The following is a 17,082-nucleotide window of genomic DNA, read 5'->3' as shown; positions in this document are numbered from 1 at the left end:
GTAGATATTTCTGGTATTCTCAGACTTCACATGATAGTGATAACAAATTTATTTTGTTGCACAGCAATTGCTTAATTTAAAAATGAAGCAATCACTATGCAACAGTGCTGGAAATAAAACAACCCTAAGCATACACATTTGTAATTTCACTGATTTGATTCTTCTTGAATAAATTATGCCTGGCAAAATAAATCAGAACTACATTTAGCTCACTTTACAAGTGCATTTAAACATCTGACTGAGAAGCCAAAGTTGCAACATTTGCAGACTAGTGTTTAAAGCCAGGAAGTTCCTGAAAAAAGCACAGAAATATAGGATATCAGTGGTCCAAGCTTTATGCAGGCTAAGTGGAAAAATGTTGTCTGTAATAACAATTTCTGATGTTGCATATGGATGAATATTTGGCTTTATGAAATGACCACTTAAATATTTAAGTCCTGTGTTCCATTTTCCCGTACTGCAATAAATAAAACAATACTGCCATAAACACAGCCACATTCTGATGCTCACTCAGTTTTTCTTTGATTGCTTTTTAACATCAGCTTAATAGCACCAACTGAATTTTGTCTGATAAAAAACTGATAAAATTTGTGTGATGTATGTAATCTTTGTCAGTATGAGGCCAGATTTTAGCACAACCATGATTTCAGGTGCAACATTAAATGCAGCTACAAGTGACACCGTTGGAATAAAACAACAGGCATTCTTTTTTTACAAGGTAGACAACACTTTATACAAAATTGTACAACTGAATTATACACTGGATTAGCAATCAATGCACATTTATGAACGAAGAGGCAACCAATAAAGGTTGGACTTCCAGCGTAGACAAATCCTTCATGGCATAATAGGTGAGGTTATGTGCGATTCACTACATCACAGCCATATTTATTTATTTTTTTTTAGAAAGAAGTCATCGCTATTCTTCCAAACAAATTTACATTACATTTAATATTGAACATCTTCAATCGTTTATTCAGGTACAGAAATATAAAACAGAGTATTATTTCAGTTAAAAAAATAAGAATAATTTGCATAATTTGACTGGGAAATTGAATATACAATTATGCTGGCATTAGCACATGAACTCATCAGCACATCTCTGCATCATTCAAGAGTATTTGCCAAAACCAAAATTAACATTTCACACAGCAAAAAAACAAAAAAACAAAAACACCCTCTTCAATATTTTGAAATTTTCTAGACAGCCCGAATACCCTAAACTTGACCTATCACAAGCCAGCTACATTATCCGTTTGGGAATGTTTTGCCTTTGCAAGACGACATGTCCCGTTTCATATTTATAAACAAATGGCGTTACAGGACAGATTACAAATAATTCCCTTACAAATAAGCGTGATATTACTCCATAGAACTGATAAATGTTTACTCATCCCCCTCATACTAAATACAGTACTGACAGGAAATGACATAGTTCAATATCACTGACTTGTCTCATATGCTTTGTATATAGAAATAAAATCCAAGTTCAAAATTTGAACAAGGAAAAATGCACAAGGTAGTACTTCTTAAGGCTTCTTCACAGGTACTAATAACCAGATATGGAAAGATACACAAGCACTGCTACCACAATTTGTGATCAGTTTTGAACATTTGTATTTTACAGTGCATTAATTACTAGGAAAGACATGGCTTATATAGTAAACTTCAAAATGTAATCAGTAAGTAGGCATGTACCACACACCATGTACACACAAGTATGTACTCCACACAACTAGGGTACTTACATTTTGTACTGACATTTCTTCAACAATTAAAGTGGAACATATCAGTGGACAAATATCCCTGTGTATAATTGCATATTATATCCTGGAAACATTAAGCCTTGTACACAGTAATTAGTGCATTTCTTTAGTTAAAACATGTATCCATGAAAGCTTTTTGCATGTTACCAACTGAAAACAGGTTAGTGACTCCATGGTTTGCACTTGCTCTAAAGTACTACACCTTACCACAATGTTGACCATATTACTCATTTCCTAGTGATCACAGCACTGCCAAAATAAGTGTTTGCAAGTTTTCCCAACAACATACACCACAGTATCTGTCTAAAAGGAGTTAGTGGTCAGGCAACTCAATATTCACATTACATTTCTGTAATCACGCACACCCATGCTTCGACATGGGCTTGGGGGGAAAAAGGAGTTGAAAAGTAGCACAGCACTGTGTTTTCCAAGGAGAGTCGGGGGACCAATTATTTTACGTTTATTTAAGTTACAGGACCAACATTTCAAAACATTTCCCCAAACATCTGTTCCCTTTGCAACAGACGTAAAGTCCTGGGAAAGTCTTTGTAGGACAGGATTTGTTTTATCTGAATTTGCGATGGCACAGGTTGAAGTCGTTCCTCGTTACGTCCGATAAACGAGATAGCGAGAAGGTCAGGGCGCTTTGGTGGGTACGTGCTGTCTGGCCATCTCCGCGGCGCTCGCCGGAGTCGGACGTCACGCCCGTCGCCTCCCAGGACGGGGCGTGAACTAGCTGCGCGGCCCCGCGCTCGAGGGCCCTTCCTCTGGCCTCGGGAGCGGGACGGCGGGCTCCTCCGGCTCCCCTCCCGCGCCGGGGGGGCAGGGCGTGTAAGGCGGGGGAGCGTCGCTCATGCTGCAGGAGTCGCAGCCGTCCAAGACGGGGACGGCCACGGTCTCGCCAGCTGCCTCGCTCTGGGCGTATTCACTGTAAGGGGGAGGCTTCAGGTCATCTGCTGTAGAGGAGGAGAAAAAACCAAACGAACATGAAACTCAAGCCTAATGACATTTGTTCATCAAGCCAGGAAACCCCTGGATTCAGGTCATCTGCTGTAGAGGAGGAGACAAAACCAAACGAACAAGAAACTCAAGCCTAATGACATTTGTTCATCAAGCCAGGAAACCCCTGGATTCAGGTCATCTGCTGTAGAGGAGGAGACAAAACCAAATTAATAAGAAACTCGAGCCTAATGTCAGATGACGTTCGTTCATCGAGCCTGGAAACCCCTGGATTCAGGTCATCTGCTGTAGAGGAGGAGACAAAACCAAATTAATAAGAAACTCGAGCCTAATGTCAGATGACGTTCGTTCATCGAGCCTGGAAACCCCTGGATTCAGGTCATGTCGATGCCACAGGTCTGAAGAAAAAATACAGACCAGAACTAAGCATACCTAGGTCTAAATGATAATGTATCAACAGTAATGCTGCTGCTTGTAAAAAACTGAGCATGAGCCAGAATCTCTGGAATTACACAAACAGGAAAGAAATGGGAAAGTAAATGACTGTACGCCACAGTCATCTGTCTGGTATTTGAGCATCAAATGTTTATACCGCCACATCCTGCTGCTAAGATTGCATCTCTGAAAAATGTGGCTCCTTATAAAATTTTTGGTGGATTAGGAAAAAAAGAACAGTTGTAGATCCTGATGGCTGCTTTCACTGCAGTACATAATAGGGAACAAATGGAGGGAGTTCATAAATTTTTTTTCCATTGTCATAAAAAAAAATATTTAGGAAAATCCCTTTCTCATTCCTAGTTTGAATTGCTGATGATCAGTAGGGGTCACCTGATGTTAAAATACTCTTCAATGAAGCCTTGGGGTAGCAGCAGTTTCTGTACTGCCTGCATAGTGTGCAACTACACAAGCAACCTAAGCAATCTTGGAGGCAGTCATTTAAGAAGGTCATTACGCCATGCTTCCTTTTAGTTAAAAATAGTTTCACCATCTGACTAAAGGCAAAAGCCAAGACACTCCAAGTCTGAATTCATATAATTATGCCTAACATACTGTATGATATAAGCTTACATTTTTCAAGTCTGAAATGCACATAACGTAATCATCAAAAATAATAATATTTATCCAGCATAATAACATCTAAAATGACGTGTATGTGTCTTGTGTGTGTGAGCGAGAGCGAGGGGGGAGGGGAAGGGGAGACAGAGAGAGAGGGAGAGACAGAGAGCGCCAAGAGAGAAGTGAATTTGGGACTTCCCCTTTAAAACCCTTCTCCCCCGTCAGGGGAGGAGCTCAGTTTGGAAAGGCAAGACAAGTCGCTGGCAAGCAAACAGAAGGCCAGCCAACGCACAGTATAATGCTCGGGGATGACTCCCTGCCCCTGAGACAGACACAGCTGTGTGTTTACCAAACGCTGCAGCCACCATAGTGCTCTCTGCACACAACCTCAGAATTAACAACTGTGTTGGCGGCGGCTAAGGGGCGTAAATGCTAGACAAAACATTACGTGCTTTCCAACAACTTTCGCGACCTTTACTGACACTGCCCGCGCTTTCCTCATCAGGTTCAGATCTCAAAATGAAGCATCGTCTTGGCTATCTGTTCAAGCCCTACTTATCTAGGTTTGTCAATAAGAGGCATGTGCACGCAATGAAGAAAAGTCCCCATTAGGAAATAAAAAAGCACCGTTTTGCTGCTGTAGGTCTACTTCTCCCACTTATTTTCTGTGCCCTTCAAATAACCCGGCGTAAACCACAGACAAACGACTCATTACACAAAGAGACAAGTGGGAGTCATGACACAGAAAACAAGCCCTGATTCCAACTCGACTCTGTGGTACGCTCTTCTATATAATAATGGCGATGGCCAGAGTGGGGTACAGCCTCTCTTGCAGACATAACAGATTTCTACTCAAGTTATTTAATTCACCTTAAAGCACAGGGCCCGTGTTGTTTAACCCAAGGCTCTGAACAAGGCAAAATGGGCATTGAGAGAAGATTCTCTGACCTAAAAAGGCCATTCACTGTGAATGCTAACAGCTTTTATAGTCAGAAAGGTGTATGTGTGTGTGTGTGTGTGGTGGTGGACAGGGGGTGATTAGGGCTTGATAGTTTTTTTTTTGGCTCTCCCTTTCTCCCCTTTTCTTCCGACCTGTGAAACCTATGGAGAGGGTGTTTCTACAGTCCAAGTGCTGTTATAAAATGCAAAACAGTGCTTTTGAGGAACACATTAAATTCCAACAAATTAACCACCGATTTATTCTTTTAGCTGTAAACATGGTTTGGAGCAAATATTACTTCTTATAAGGTATTTGAATTTTTTTACGGGTTTCATCTTTGTATATGTACACAATTATTAAAATGAGCTAATCATTTTCTATATTTCTGAGAGGGGCACACATGTAACATTTCTCACTGGACTTTACAAATTTTACACTTTACAAATGGGCGTGCGGCATTCAAATAGAAAAACAAAAAATAAAAAGTAATTCAAGAAAAAGTAAGAAGCAGTAAACAGTCGGTGTCGGGGCACCAGAATCTTCCGGAAGCAGGCTTTATGTAAAATGTGCGACAGATTGGACGTGTGATTAAGACTGGAGGGCGGAGAGGGGTCCCTTACATCCCGAGACGGCTTCGTAGGGCGGGGGCACGTCCAGATGAGTGTACGAGGGCGCGGGCGGGAGGGACGCGGAGGGCTCGCCCACGGAGCTGTCGTCCTGGATGCCGTACCAGCTGGGCCAGATTGACGTCTGTGGAGGAGAGCAGCAGCATGAGTCCAACACCCACAGCAATATCACACATGGCCCGAAACAATTGCCAAGTTAAAGCGAAAAACCTGCATTTAAAATGGAGGCGGCTACCCATTTGCAATTCAACCTAAGCGGACCGCCGTTGGAGACAGACTTCCATATTTGTTATTCAATATTCCACACCGATTCGTGCAGAGATTGAACCAATCTGTTCAAAACTGCATGGGCGAAATGTATCGTTTGTCAGGATAGGTGAAAGCTGTAGCACTCACAACCTTAAGCAAAGTGCAATGATCTAAAAGTAGACTACATTCAACTTCAGAGATCCACTGAGGATAATGAAGTGGAGAAAACAGAGGTATACGTCATTGCGCAGTTTATAATTACACTGCATACATATTCATAGGCTTATTTTCACAAGGTACTAATTTAGACTGCTGCTGCCAACTTTGCTATATGTGGTTAGCGTTCCTCAGTCCTCACGCTCAGCCATGAATACATTAATGCTCTGCAGCAGTGGGGGGGGGGCGCTGCTTGCAATTTTCCTCCCCAAGAGGTTCCTCGTCAGTCAAAAGCCCTTTCGTCCTCTGGCGTTTCTTCTTCTCTTATGTCACAATTGACTTTTCCTGGCCCCTTTGTTGGGTGAAAACGCCACTTTCATCAGTGTGATTTATACATGGCCCGAGGGGCTACATCATTGCATATTCCATTAAATCTGCATAAGGGAAGGAACACGCCAGGGAACGAGTTACATAAGTCCAGGAAGTGATCTTAAAGCTACCTTTGTGACTCACTGTTCATTCAGCGCCCCTTCGGTATTCGGCAAGTTCTCACCAAGGTGTTACCTCGGACGTACAGATCCACATTTACCCGTATTTTAGAACCATTTTGTGACTTCAGGCTAAAGAACTCTGTTTCTTTTCAGCAAAAACATTCTATATTAAATTACATTCTTCCTGCTTGCTTATACAATTACTTGAGGTAGATGTGTGACAGTGACTAAGTTCTCAGTTGAAGCACTCATACTATTTATGGATACCGAATGCTCAATTTAATGCATAAGTATTCCTGGTAAAGTGTCAGTAATACAATAACAGTTAGCAACTGCTGAGGAACTGCAGAACTGGCTGTATGTACTTAGGATGGGGTTGTTCTCAAGGAAAAAAAAAAAGAAAATATAAAATAATACCCATCCATCCATTCAATCTCAAAACTGCTTACATCAGGTCAGGGTTATGGAGGGGCTGTGAGCCATCACATTTCAGATGTAATGAACAGCACCAGCAGAGCAGTCACTGTGACAATCAGGTTTTCCCATCTTGTTTGAAAATGCCAAGACTCGAAAGCCTAGGTCTACTCCCTGCTTGCACAACCCTGCCTCTTATTGGTTGATGTACTACTGTGCAGTGACATTTCAACTCCGGTGAACTTTTTAATTGGACAACTGATGGGTACGAAAACGGCGGTGTGAACACTGCCTAAGCCACCTCCAGTATTTCCCATCATTATTAGATCAAAATTTCCATGAACAAGGTTAATCCTGCTCCAGTTCAGACTGCAGGAACTTCGAAGTGATCTCATCAGGGTTCAAATGGTCAGCATGACAGTTTTTATTTGGATAAAACGTGGAAATATGCCTTTCGTGATAGATTTGTAATTCAAGCATCTGGAACTTCTTAATCTTTATGAGAAAGCTGTTTTCCACATGCAGTAAGAGGCTCACAATTTTCTAAACCTTCTTATTGTGTCACACAACTGCAATCACAGTGGGATGCTAGAGAGGTCCAATTCTTAAAACGGTGACCTTCAGTCCAAGGAATTTTAATGATTACAGTGAAATGTTTTTAGGCGTGTAACTTGAGGAAGGACACTGCAATGCTCAAGTAAGGGAACAAATTCAATATAAAAGGAGCACTGAAAATAAAAAATCCCTTTAAAACTTTCATAGGTTTAAATGTTATGGCCCAGCCTGGGTCTTCAAGCACTCCTGAAGACTGCATGTAAATATCACATATCAGCTATCAAGCATGCCTGCAGGTTTGGCTGGAATAACCAAAGCTTAAAGAGGATAAAAACACCATTGTACAATATTCTTTCTTCAGTCTCTCTTTTCTTCTTATTTATACTTTGCCAACAACAGACCAGATGTAGAAAGACTAACTCTTACCTAGCACTCTCGTTATTTCCATGTTTTGAGAGACTGAGCTTCTGCCTGTGCCTTTCACAAGGCTTGTTGAGATGTTAGTGAAAAATCTCCAAATAGTTGAGCCTCTTTAAATCCTGTCACTTCACTCTCCTAGCTAGGATAGCCAGCCATAATATCCACAACAGTCTTGTGAAAATCACTTGATTAGCCTACTCCTTCTAAATACAGCGGCTAATAATAAATAAATATATTCCACTACACTCAACAGCTGAACTATAAACCCAGAAGTGACATGAACTAGGACTGTATGGCTTTATTTCAAGGTCAATACTCATTCGCATTCAGAACAAGACTGTTGACACAAGTCCACCAAGCTGATATTTGTCTAAAGTGTCTTTCAGTATGGCAGTAGGGACTATAAAAGGTGTGGGACTTGGCTCACCCAGCAAAACACACAAGCCAAAGAACTTCATTACAGTTTCGTGCTATTCAGGACAGCCTAGTCAAACAGAGCCAACTTGAAAGGGGGAGAGGCCTTGCTGGAACTGAAACAGTGCAGTGACCTCTAAGGCGAAAGTATGAGCACTGCCTAAAGCACCAGGAGCACACGCACACTCTGTCTGATAAACAGTATGCACGTTTTTGCTTTCCCTGGTACTCAACATTCAACCTACTACTTTCCCTGAGGCGCAGCCAGTGTGTCTGAATGGCTTGCGAGGAAGTCTTTGCGTACTCACGTTTTGCGTCTCGCACATCTGGTGCAGGTAGGCCCTGCCCCCGACGATGACGATCTGGGCGTTGCGTGGGTTGCTGAGGTACGCAGCCAGCTGCCGCTGGCGTGAGCGGTACCAGCAGATGTAGAAGAAAATCTTTATGATGATGAATATAATCACAATTCTAAAAGAAAAAAGAAATATGTCGACAATAAATGTATGTTTTCATAAAAAGGACACGCCAATGCAACACAAATTCACTGCACCCCTGAAGACTTCCCTGCTGTCTGAATTTCAGATATTAGAATTTTCAGAATCGTGGCTTATAATTCTGGAAACAATTTTAAGTTAACAATGGAAGACTCCCTGTACTGCCATTTTGGACCATGAAGTTCTGATTTAGCCTAACTGATTAAGATAGCCATTGTGGCAGAAATATAACTCTGTATAACAAATACTTTCTCTGGACGTCTAGGCCATAAAAGATTATTGTTCCCTGAAACACCTTGGACTAACCTTGAAATGGCATTCAAACACAGCTGCTGGATTCCAATGGAAAATGAATAGGCTACACCGGGTGGAAAAAGACTGATTCGTCATGAATGCAAGTGTGTGTGTGTGTGTGCGCGGGGGGGGGGGGGGGGTTATAGGTGTGGGCGCAAGTCTTAAATTTAGATTTACAAGTCAACTATAAAAAGCACATTTCAGTTCCCTCACATATGGTTAAACGTTAATGAACTGGACTCACATGTACCAGTAGAGCTCCATCTTCGGCTCGGCTGAAAAGTGTTCTCCTCTAGTAACGGTCACAATCTCACCCTGCAAAATAAAACCATCTGCCGCATCACAAGGCATGAAATTCTCACTAAAATACACACATATGCATGGGCTACAGACCCCCCCTCTCAGTCCTGTAACATTGCGTAATCATATGTTGGGACTGTTATGAATCACACAGTCTGATGCCTATTCATATATTACACCTTTTCCAGTGTTTCCCATACAATGAATTTATTATGATGGCCTGCCCAAATAGATTTGTGCCCACCTAAAAAGATTTTTCGGTATTTAGGCCTAGTTCTTTATTTCTGTAAGACACACTACACTTTTGTACACATGCTTCAGCAGTCCAGTGAAATCATCTTCAAATACATTCATCCAATATGTAGGCTACTTCGTTTCATACAGACAGGTATAAAGCACAAAATTAAAAAACTGCTATGTTTTTTTAAAAAGAAGTCTCGTTACTTCACCACATTCCCACTATGCATGCATAGTTGCCTTTTGTAATATCCCAATAGCTAAAATGTTGAAAGTTCAATTGGTTTATTATACGACTAGCACTGATGAATGGGATAAAAAGCATGCTGCAATATGACAATTCCAGGCTTTGCTGAATCGCAGTCCTTAGAGACAAATTACAGCCTCTTGGCTTTCATTTCAGACATCAGTGAACTCCAGCTGGGTAATTCACACCACAGCCTCTAATAAACACTTCTACATTCCTACAATAAACATAGCTACAAACTTCATAATAACAGACTGTTCAAAATAGTCTAAATCACATACCATTATCACCTGTTAAATGGGCTGCTAACTGACAAGCACCTGACAATATGCAAAATGTTGACAAGCACAAAGTTAATCAGAAACTACATAAACAACACAATCACTGTGTGAAAGAAATACCATTTCCTTTGGACCAACTGTTTTCCTCTTTATTGATAACCTTTCCAACAGGCAACCAAATATATAGCTAGGCCCAATACTTGACGACATCATCAATAAATCGAACCTTAGTTGTGGATGGATGAACAGCCCACAAACAGATATGCCCTGCACTCTGAAAGACTACTTATGTTCATTAAAGTACCTGAGCAATATCACTCAAGGTTGCACACAGTTGTGCTAAAAATACTGTGGTGACACTAGCAGGAAAACATTGCTGTGAAGTTGAGACTGAGACTGACACAGAGACAATACTGATTTGGCTACAGACCAAAATATCTTCTTACAACATAGATTTTTTTTATTAGTTATGATGTAGGCTATCTGAGTTGCTCTTAAAATTACAAAAATGGCCTTATATTTAGCGTTCTAATCAGTTCAAAGTAGGCTAGTTTGATTGAGATAATCAATTTCTGGATATTAACAATACTCAAGAAACTGTTCTGCACCCAACCTTCAATGTGCACAAACTTTGCAACCAAGGAATATGCATAATACAGCCTCCATTTCTGTACACTGTTTGAGTCAAAGGTAAAGTTGCATAACCACACTCACCCACATATGCTTCCAAGGGCAAAGCAACAGCTTGTTTGGCTTGCCAGTTTTTAAAAAAGAAACGACAGAACACACTACTCATCTCATTTCAATTTCCCTTGAGTCAGAGATGCTTACAGGATCAATCTTGAATAACAACATGAGATGAGACATTTGAAAATCTTCTTTCTGAAAATCCCTGACTGGCATTAACCAGTTGACATTTATGTTGACATTTTACGACACCTTTTATGTTTGGGGTCAAAGTGATCCCAACAGTTTAAGCCAACACAACACTATTGTAATGGAAAAATGTTCACACTCTGTGTGTCACGTTCTTAATATCTCCCAAGTGACTAGCCTTTTATGCCTATTAGAAATCTGTGAGAAACTTCGCATTTTAGAATCTGAGGTAAGTTAAAGTTTGAGCAGTTTAAAACCTGAACTGGTTTTTAACACATGAAACACTGAATGGGATCAAACTAACCCCAAACATAATAGGGGGGTAAATTTTAAGAAGAATGCAGTCACTCCTGAATAGGTTAATTCACAATAGCTCTTTTTGTAAAATTTAGAATGAGTGAATTGAATCTACCGCCTGTGTCACCTTTCGAATACATTGCTTTTAAATCACCTTGCTACATGATCACTCCTCTACTCTATCTTCCATCCAAACCCAACTCCTCATTTATCTCAGAGTTATCAGAGTTGCCCACCATTGCATTTTCTCTCTCTTCTCCTGTTCTACCGTTGGGTGATGTTAATGTCCATGTTGATCTGCCTGATTGTAAACTCATCTCCGATTTCAAATCTGTGCTCGACTGCTTCTCTCTGGCCCAACATGTCAACTTCCCTACACATCTCAAAAGGTCACACACTTGATCTGGTCTGTTGCGCTGATCAAGCCGTTGATAACTTGCATCCCCTACCATTCCCTTTAGCAGACCACAAGTGTCTTCAACATACCACTACCTTCACCCCATAACACAAACAAAAGGTCCATCGCTTTCCACAACATCAAACCTGTTGAGCCTCTCCTCCTTAGTGATACAATCTGCCCTGCCCTACCCCTCGCACCTTCCCATACCTCACTTGAAGCACTGACACTAAATTTAACTCAGCCCTCTCCGGCACCCTCAACACTCTTGTGCAAATGGCCATTGCTTTCTCTCAGAAATATTTAGAAAAAACATTTTAACATTAATGCCATTCATAGCCTATCAATACTGAACAGCAGCTAATAATCAAACAAATAGGCCTACATAAGCACTACACAAAACGAGCAACAATTTTTTGACACTTTTGAATGTTCGAGTGTTTTAAACGAAATCTTAACAAAATCTAAGTGATTTTAAATTAAATTAATTAATGACAAACTTATCTACAAATAGTCTAATCTAACAAGTTAGATATTTTCCAAAGATGGGATTTGAACCCAGGCCTCTCACTTGCCCAAAGATTCCAAAGGTAAAAGCATTAGCTATCAGCTAAAGGTCAAAGCCCCAAAGCTAAGGGCAACATCTTTATTTTGAATTTGAAGGTAGTGTTGCCAAATTTACATTCCGATTTCCATCCCAATTCAGAATGGCTGATTGTCTGCAACTGGAGCCACGCTTATGATGTGAATCCCACTGCCGATTGGGGAGAGTGTAGACATCTCCCCTGAAACATGTGGTGTTGCCAGATGCTTCTTTTCGCACCGAAGACCGCACAGGGCAGAGGAAGACCTATCATACACGACTTTTGCATGCAGTCCACAGCTCCTGATTGACCAGTAGGGGTCACTAGATAGCAATGAATGCCAACTGAGCTAATGGCTAAGAGTCAGTACTGACATGGTCCAGATTTGCTCCACGGCCATGAGGCTTATCCATAAGAATAAATTACAAAAAAAAAATAATTAAAATTTAACAACAAGCTAGTTCAGAAGGAATGTTACTAACCATAGAAACCACAATTCATACTGCTGGTATATTAGCATGGCACAACGTGACCACTGCACCCGTGCCTATCCCATTACGAAGAATGGTCACCCATTATCAATAGGCCTAGACATTTTACAGCTTATCATTATACACACAAAATTGCGATGCCTCAAAGTATGAAATGATTTTGACCCTTCTTTGGCTTCAACATCCCACACTGAGCCATAAAACCAAGATGAAAACATGTTCCTTCACTACCCTGAAGGCAGGCTGGACAGCAGGCTGGAGAATTCCACAATGACCTGAGAACTACACACAGAGAAATATGCCAGGCCTAGACTGACATGGCCATATCATCCCACACAGACAGCCCAAACTCCCACTGGTCTGACACAGCAGTGCTTTTGTTTCAGTCAGGGGTAGATGGGGGAACTGTATTTCTCACTCTCTACAGTTCACTGGCAAACTTCAACCATTTTCCACAGTTGAACAAGAGTCTGGAAGGGTAACTGAAGGGTCGGGGTAATGTTCCAACTGATGTGAAGGAAACACCACTTTCACAGACTAAATCTCGTGGAAAATTTCTACTTTTGATATACTTTACTTATTTAAGCACCTTATTTTTCATTGGTGTCAGATTTTGTGCAAAACTATTTACTGTATAAACAACTAATTTTTACATTAATATGCAAGGTTGTTTCTCATACTTTCATTAAGGAAATCCAAGACATTGAGATGTAGGCTACAGCATACAGCGATATGCTACGAAATGAGACATTTTGCATGCATATCATTTGGCGGACAACGCTTGCGTGGCCTCCCAGTCATACCCGAATCGCACAACCTATCCCAGGCTCCTTGTGGCTGTAATGAGAGGAGGACAAGGCCAAGATGCACAATGACATGCCTCTGGGTCTCCTCTGGTCTGGAACTGCTAATACGCAGATAACGACCCTAGCCAAGGACAAAAACCAATTCTGCAAAAGTCTGAAAATGAACTGAAAATGACTAGAGATGTACAATAATTACAAAGCCAGACATTTTGGGCAGACAAATACTGGTTATCCATCCACCCCAGAATTTTCATAGCACCCATCCCTATGAAAGAACATTTTCTCTTAGAGTTAGCCTATATTTACAAAATAACATGGCAACACATGTGGTGCAGTCTGTACTGAAAATTCTTAATAAAAGGAATTCACCACTTCAAGTATGACCAAACATATCTGCACACCCCCCAGTCTGGGGCTGTTTTTCATGGTTTTGGGCTAGGCATCTCAGTTCCAATGAAGGTAAATGCTAATGCTACAGCATACAATTACATTCTAGATGATTCTGTGCTTCCCAAGGAGGTTTGAGGAAGGACTTTCCTGTTTCAGCATGACAATGCCCCCGGGCACATAACATATAGAACTTGACTGGCCTGCACAGAGCCCTGACTTCAACCCAATCCAACACCTTTGGGATCAATTGAAAAGCTGACGGCGAGCCAAGCCTTAATCGCCCAGTCGGTGCCTGACCTCACAAACGCTCATCTGGCTGAACTGAAACAAATCTCTGCAGCAATGCTCCAGCATCTAGTAAACATAAAGCCTTCCCAGAACAGTGGAGGTAGGCTAGTTATAGCGGCAAAGGGTGCACAAACTCAATATTAACGCTCATATTTTGTATGAGATATTGAATGTCATGTGTCCACACACTTTTGGCCATATAGTGCATTTTAAAATGATTCTTGCGAAAAACAAAATAATGTATAAAAGCTTGTGCCGCAATTGATTTACCCCTTGCTTTCCCCCTGGGCTAAAAGCCATGTTTTCAGTGGGCAGGGTTAATTGGGTGTTATTTACACAACAAAAATGCTAAGCACAGTGAAATCCTTCCTACATGTAATATGTAAATGAGGCTCTTGCCACTGTTTTGTGCAGGCAAGGCAAGCTAAATTGAAAATGCCTAAGCATTGTAGAGAAAGCAATATGCTTTTTTCTGTTCCCAAAAATGAAGAGACCCACAAGAAATGGGTTTTATTTCTGGAGCCCACAGGCACTGCACTATTGCAACAAACCTTACAGTTAGCATTTGCAATGCCCATTTTCAAGCTTAGACACGAGGAATCAAAGCCTCTCTTTATTTAGGTGTAAAGTCCGGAGTTTCAAACTGCTGTAGAGTCTAATGTCAGTGTACAGTAGCTCATTGTTACGACGTTATTAAACAGTGAATGATCTTCAGGTTCAATTATACCATGGTAAAGCCTAATTTATGTTGCTTTCTATCATCTTGTCTGGTAGTGTAATGCTACTGCATAGGAAAATTTGCACTAACCGGCTCTCACCTGGCAACGAGAAATGGTTTGCGTATGACATGTCTAACGGATATGAATGTTAATGAGCACAGGATACACACCCACCCTGTCTTTATCTGCTGGACGGGTCAGGATAATATAATAATGTAATCAATATGCATTTCCATTATTAATTTTTTTTAACACAGAAAATAAACATCAGGTTAAAACAAACACATAACATGTATTCAACACGGGCTCATACATTTAATTCAGTCCCAGTCATCAGTCAGAATATGTCAAGGAGACCACTTCATTTTTAGATCAAACTTTAAACAGGTTTTTAAAAAAATCCATGGATTCATGGGACTTCAGACACTGTCATGTTAACTCAGATTTTGTAAAATAACATTTTATGCAAGCGCAAACATATATTTGATATGGCATTTCCGCTGAACAGAACGCGTTTTGCTACAAAAAGACTTCTCCCTATTCTTATCGTTAAGAGTATGAATTGCTGCTGATGATACATCATGTATACACCTACCATTATAATATTAGAAACATAACGTATATATCATTTTGACATGTTTGGACGAACTACAGCTATTAGCACATTTGGCATGTCACGATGCATTTTCAGGATTCCGACTTCGACAACCCACGTTCAATGGTGCACAACACGATTAACGTTAGCTAGCCAGCTAGCGAGGTACAAAGAAAGGAAGTTCTCTAAACCGTACAGACAAGCTAAGCCATATGTAGCTAGCCTAGCTACAGTCAACGAGCACGTTATGAGTTACGTTCACTTAGGTATTAATGTACTGAAAATCATCTTTAATATCTGGACAGACTAAACGAAGTAACTTTTAAAATATAATCAAGAATGACAAATGAGACTGTAGCGTTGGCTAGCTATTGTTTCAGGAAATGACTGGTAGCAAGGAGGATAAACTAGCAAAACAACGTTATTAGCCTAAATTATAATGAACATTCGTATATTATTTCATACTATCTTAACTAAGTAAGTTTGGTTAGCTAGCTACTTAGAAAGTTGTATTATCGGTGACACTTTTCTATATGTAACATCAGCGCTACACTACCTGCTTTGGCTATATGACTATCGATAGATCGTTGACGTTAGCTAGCTAGCTACATGTGTAGCACTAGCTAGCCAACGTTGTAGTTGTATTCAACTGGACAGCTTTACGTTAGGCTATCTACTTACAATCATGTGTAACAAATAATGATTTTAAAAAGTCAAATAAAACTGAGATTCGTTGTAATAGTGCCAATGTGTCGAGCAATTTGCTAATGTGTTCAACGCCTGAACTTTTTTGAGAGGCATCATCCTCACATAAGTGGCTAACAAACTAGATCAGCTTCTCAACTTTTAGAATGCTCTCTTGTAGACCTATAAGAACATCGAAGTTACAGTATACTAACTTAGCTAGCTAGCGATCTGCCTCCGAGAATAGTACTGATAACTGCCCGTTTTCTTTTAATATGATGTGAAATGCCAGCCTCTGTAGGTTCATGTAAGCTACACTTCAAGCAAATCAGGTAGCAAGACAATTAAACTTACCGTATCAGCGTCTTAATATTAAGTCCTCCAAGAACATTGTAGTTTCCGATTTTAGTCTATACAGTCGATTACTGGTGTGTTGTTAGCTAACATTAGCTACTATACAGCATTTTACTGTCACGCAATGACAACATCGCTGTTTTACCGAAAAAAAGACTGCTAGCTCACGGGCTTGTAGCCTAATATGGCTATGCTGTTTCGCTAACTACACAACGATTTCGATACAATATCCACTCTAGCAACCGCCTTCAGGAAAACCCCATTTGGCAGCTCCTCTCTGACACGCGAGTGGCTGGTTTGTAAACTACGAGTCAAGGAAGAAAACACGAGTGTGCCGCTGTGAGCGAAAGCACGACGAATAGATTTACCTAGTGCCCTTACTGACCAGCTCTATGGTTACGCCATTCAAGTTTTATGTTTGCTTATTTGGATTAATTCCCCTACACAATGAACAGTGGGGAGTATTTAATGTTAGAATCTACAATAATACCCGGATTTCTAAAAGATTAAAAGCTTTATTAACAATTATATATGATCTACAGATCCACCGGTGCATTAAGAATAGGCCATTCGGAGACGTGTTAACTTTAGTTAACTTACTTTGGTGAAATGAAGATTGTCCATCCATCCGTCCATTATCTATACCCGCTTGTTCTGGTCAGGGTCGTGGGGGTGCTGGAGCCTATTCCAGCGTGCATTGA

The 17,082-nt window shown here is 40.6% G+C and overlaps 1 protein-coding gene across 2 annotated transcripts; it reads right to left on the bottom strand.

Moving 5' to 3' along the window:
* Positions 1–705: 705 nt before the first annotated feature.
* On the bottom strand, positions 706–17,076 carry si:dkey-118j18.2. Of its 2 annotated transcripts, none has more exons than XM_035415451.1 (5): positions 16,982–17,076; positions 9,080–9,150; positions 8,356–8,515; positions 5,343–5,472; positions 706–2,722 (listed from the first exon to the last, which is right to left on the bottom strand). In XM_035415451.1, exons 1-5 carry the CDS (start codon positions 17,015–17,017, stop codon positions 2,499–2,501), a joined length of 621 nt encoding a protein of 206 aa, XP_035271342.1. In that variant the 5' UTR covers positions 17,018–17,076; the 3' UTR covers positions 706–2,498. The 2 variants fall into 2 exon arrangements, with proteins under 2 accessions (XP_035271342.1, XP_035271343.1); XM_035415452.1 differs by lacking the exon at positions 16,982–17,076 and adding an exon at positions 16,382–16,725.
* Positions 17,077–17,082: the final 6 nt, after the last annotated feature.

The sequence above is a fragment of the Anguilla anguilla genome, chromosome 4 (genome assembly GCF_013347855.1).
Source record: "Anguilla anguilla isolate fAngAng1 chromosome 4, fAngAng1.pri, whole genome shotgun sequence".
NCBI lineage: Eukaryota > Metazoa > Chordata > Actinopteri > Anguilliformes > Anguillidae > Anguilla > Anguilla anguilla.
The sequence above is the reverse complement of the archived record's forward strand: the minus strand, read 5'-3'. Positions and strand labels throughout refer to the sequence as shown.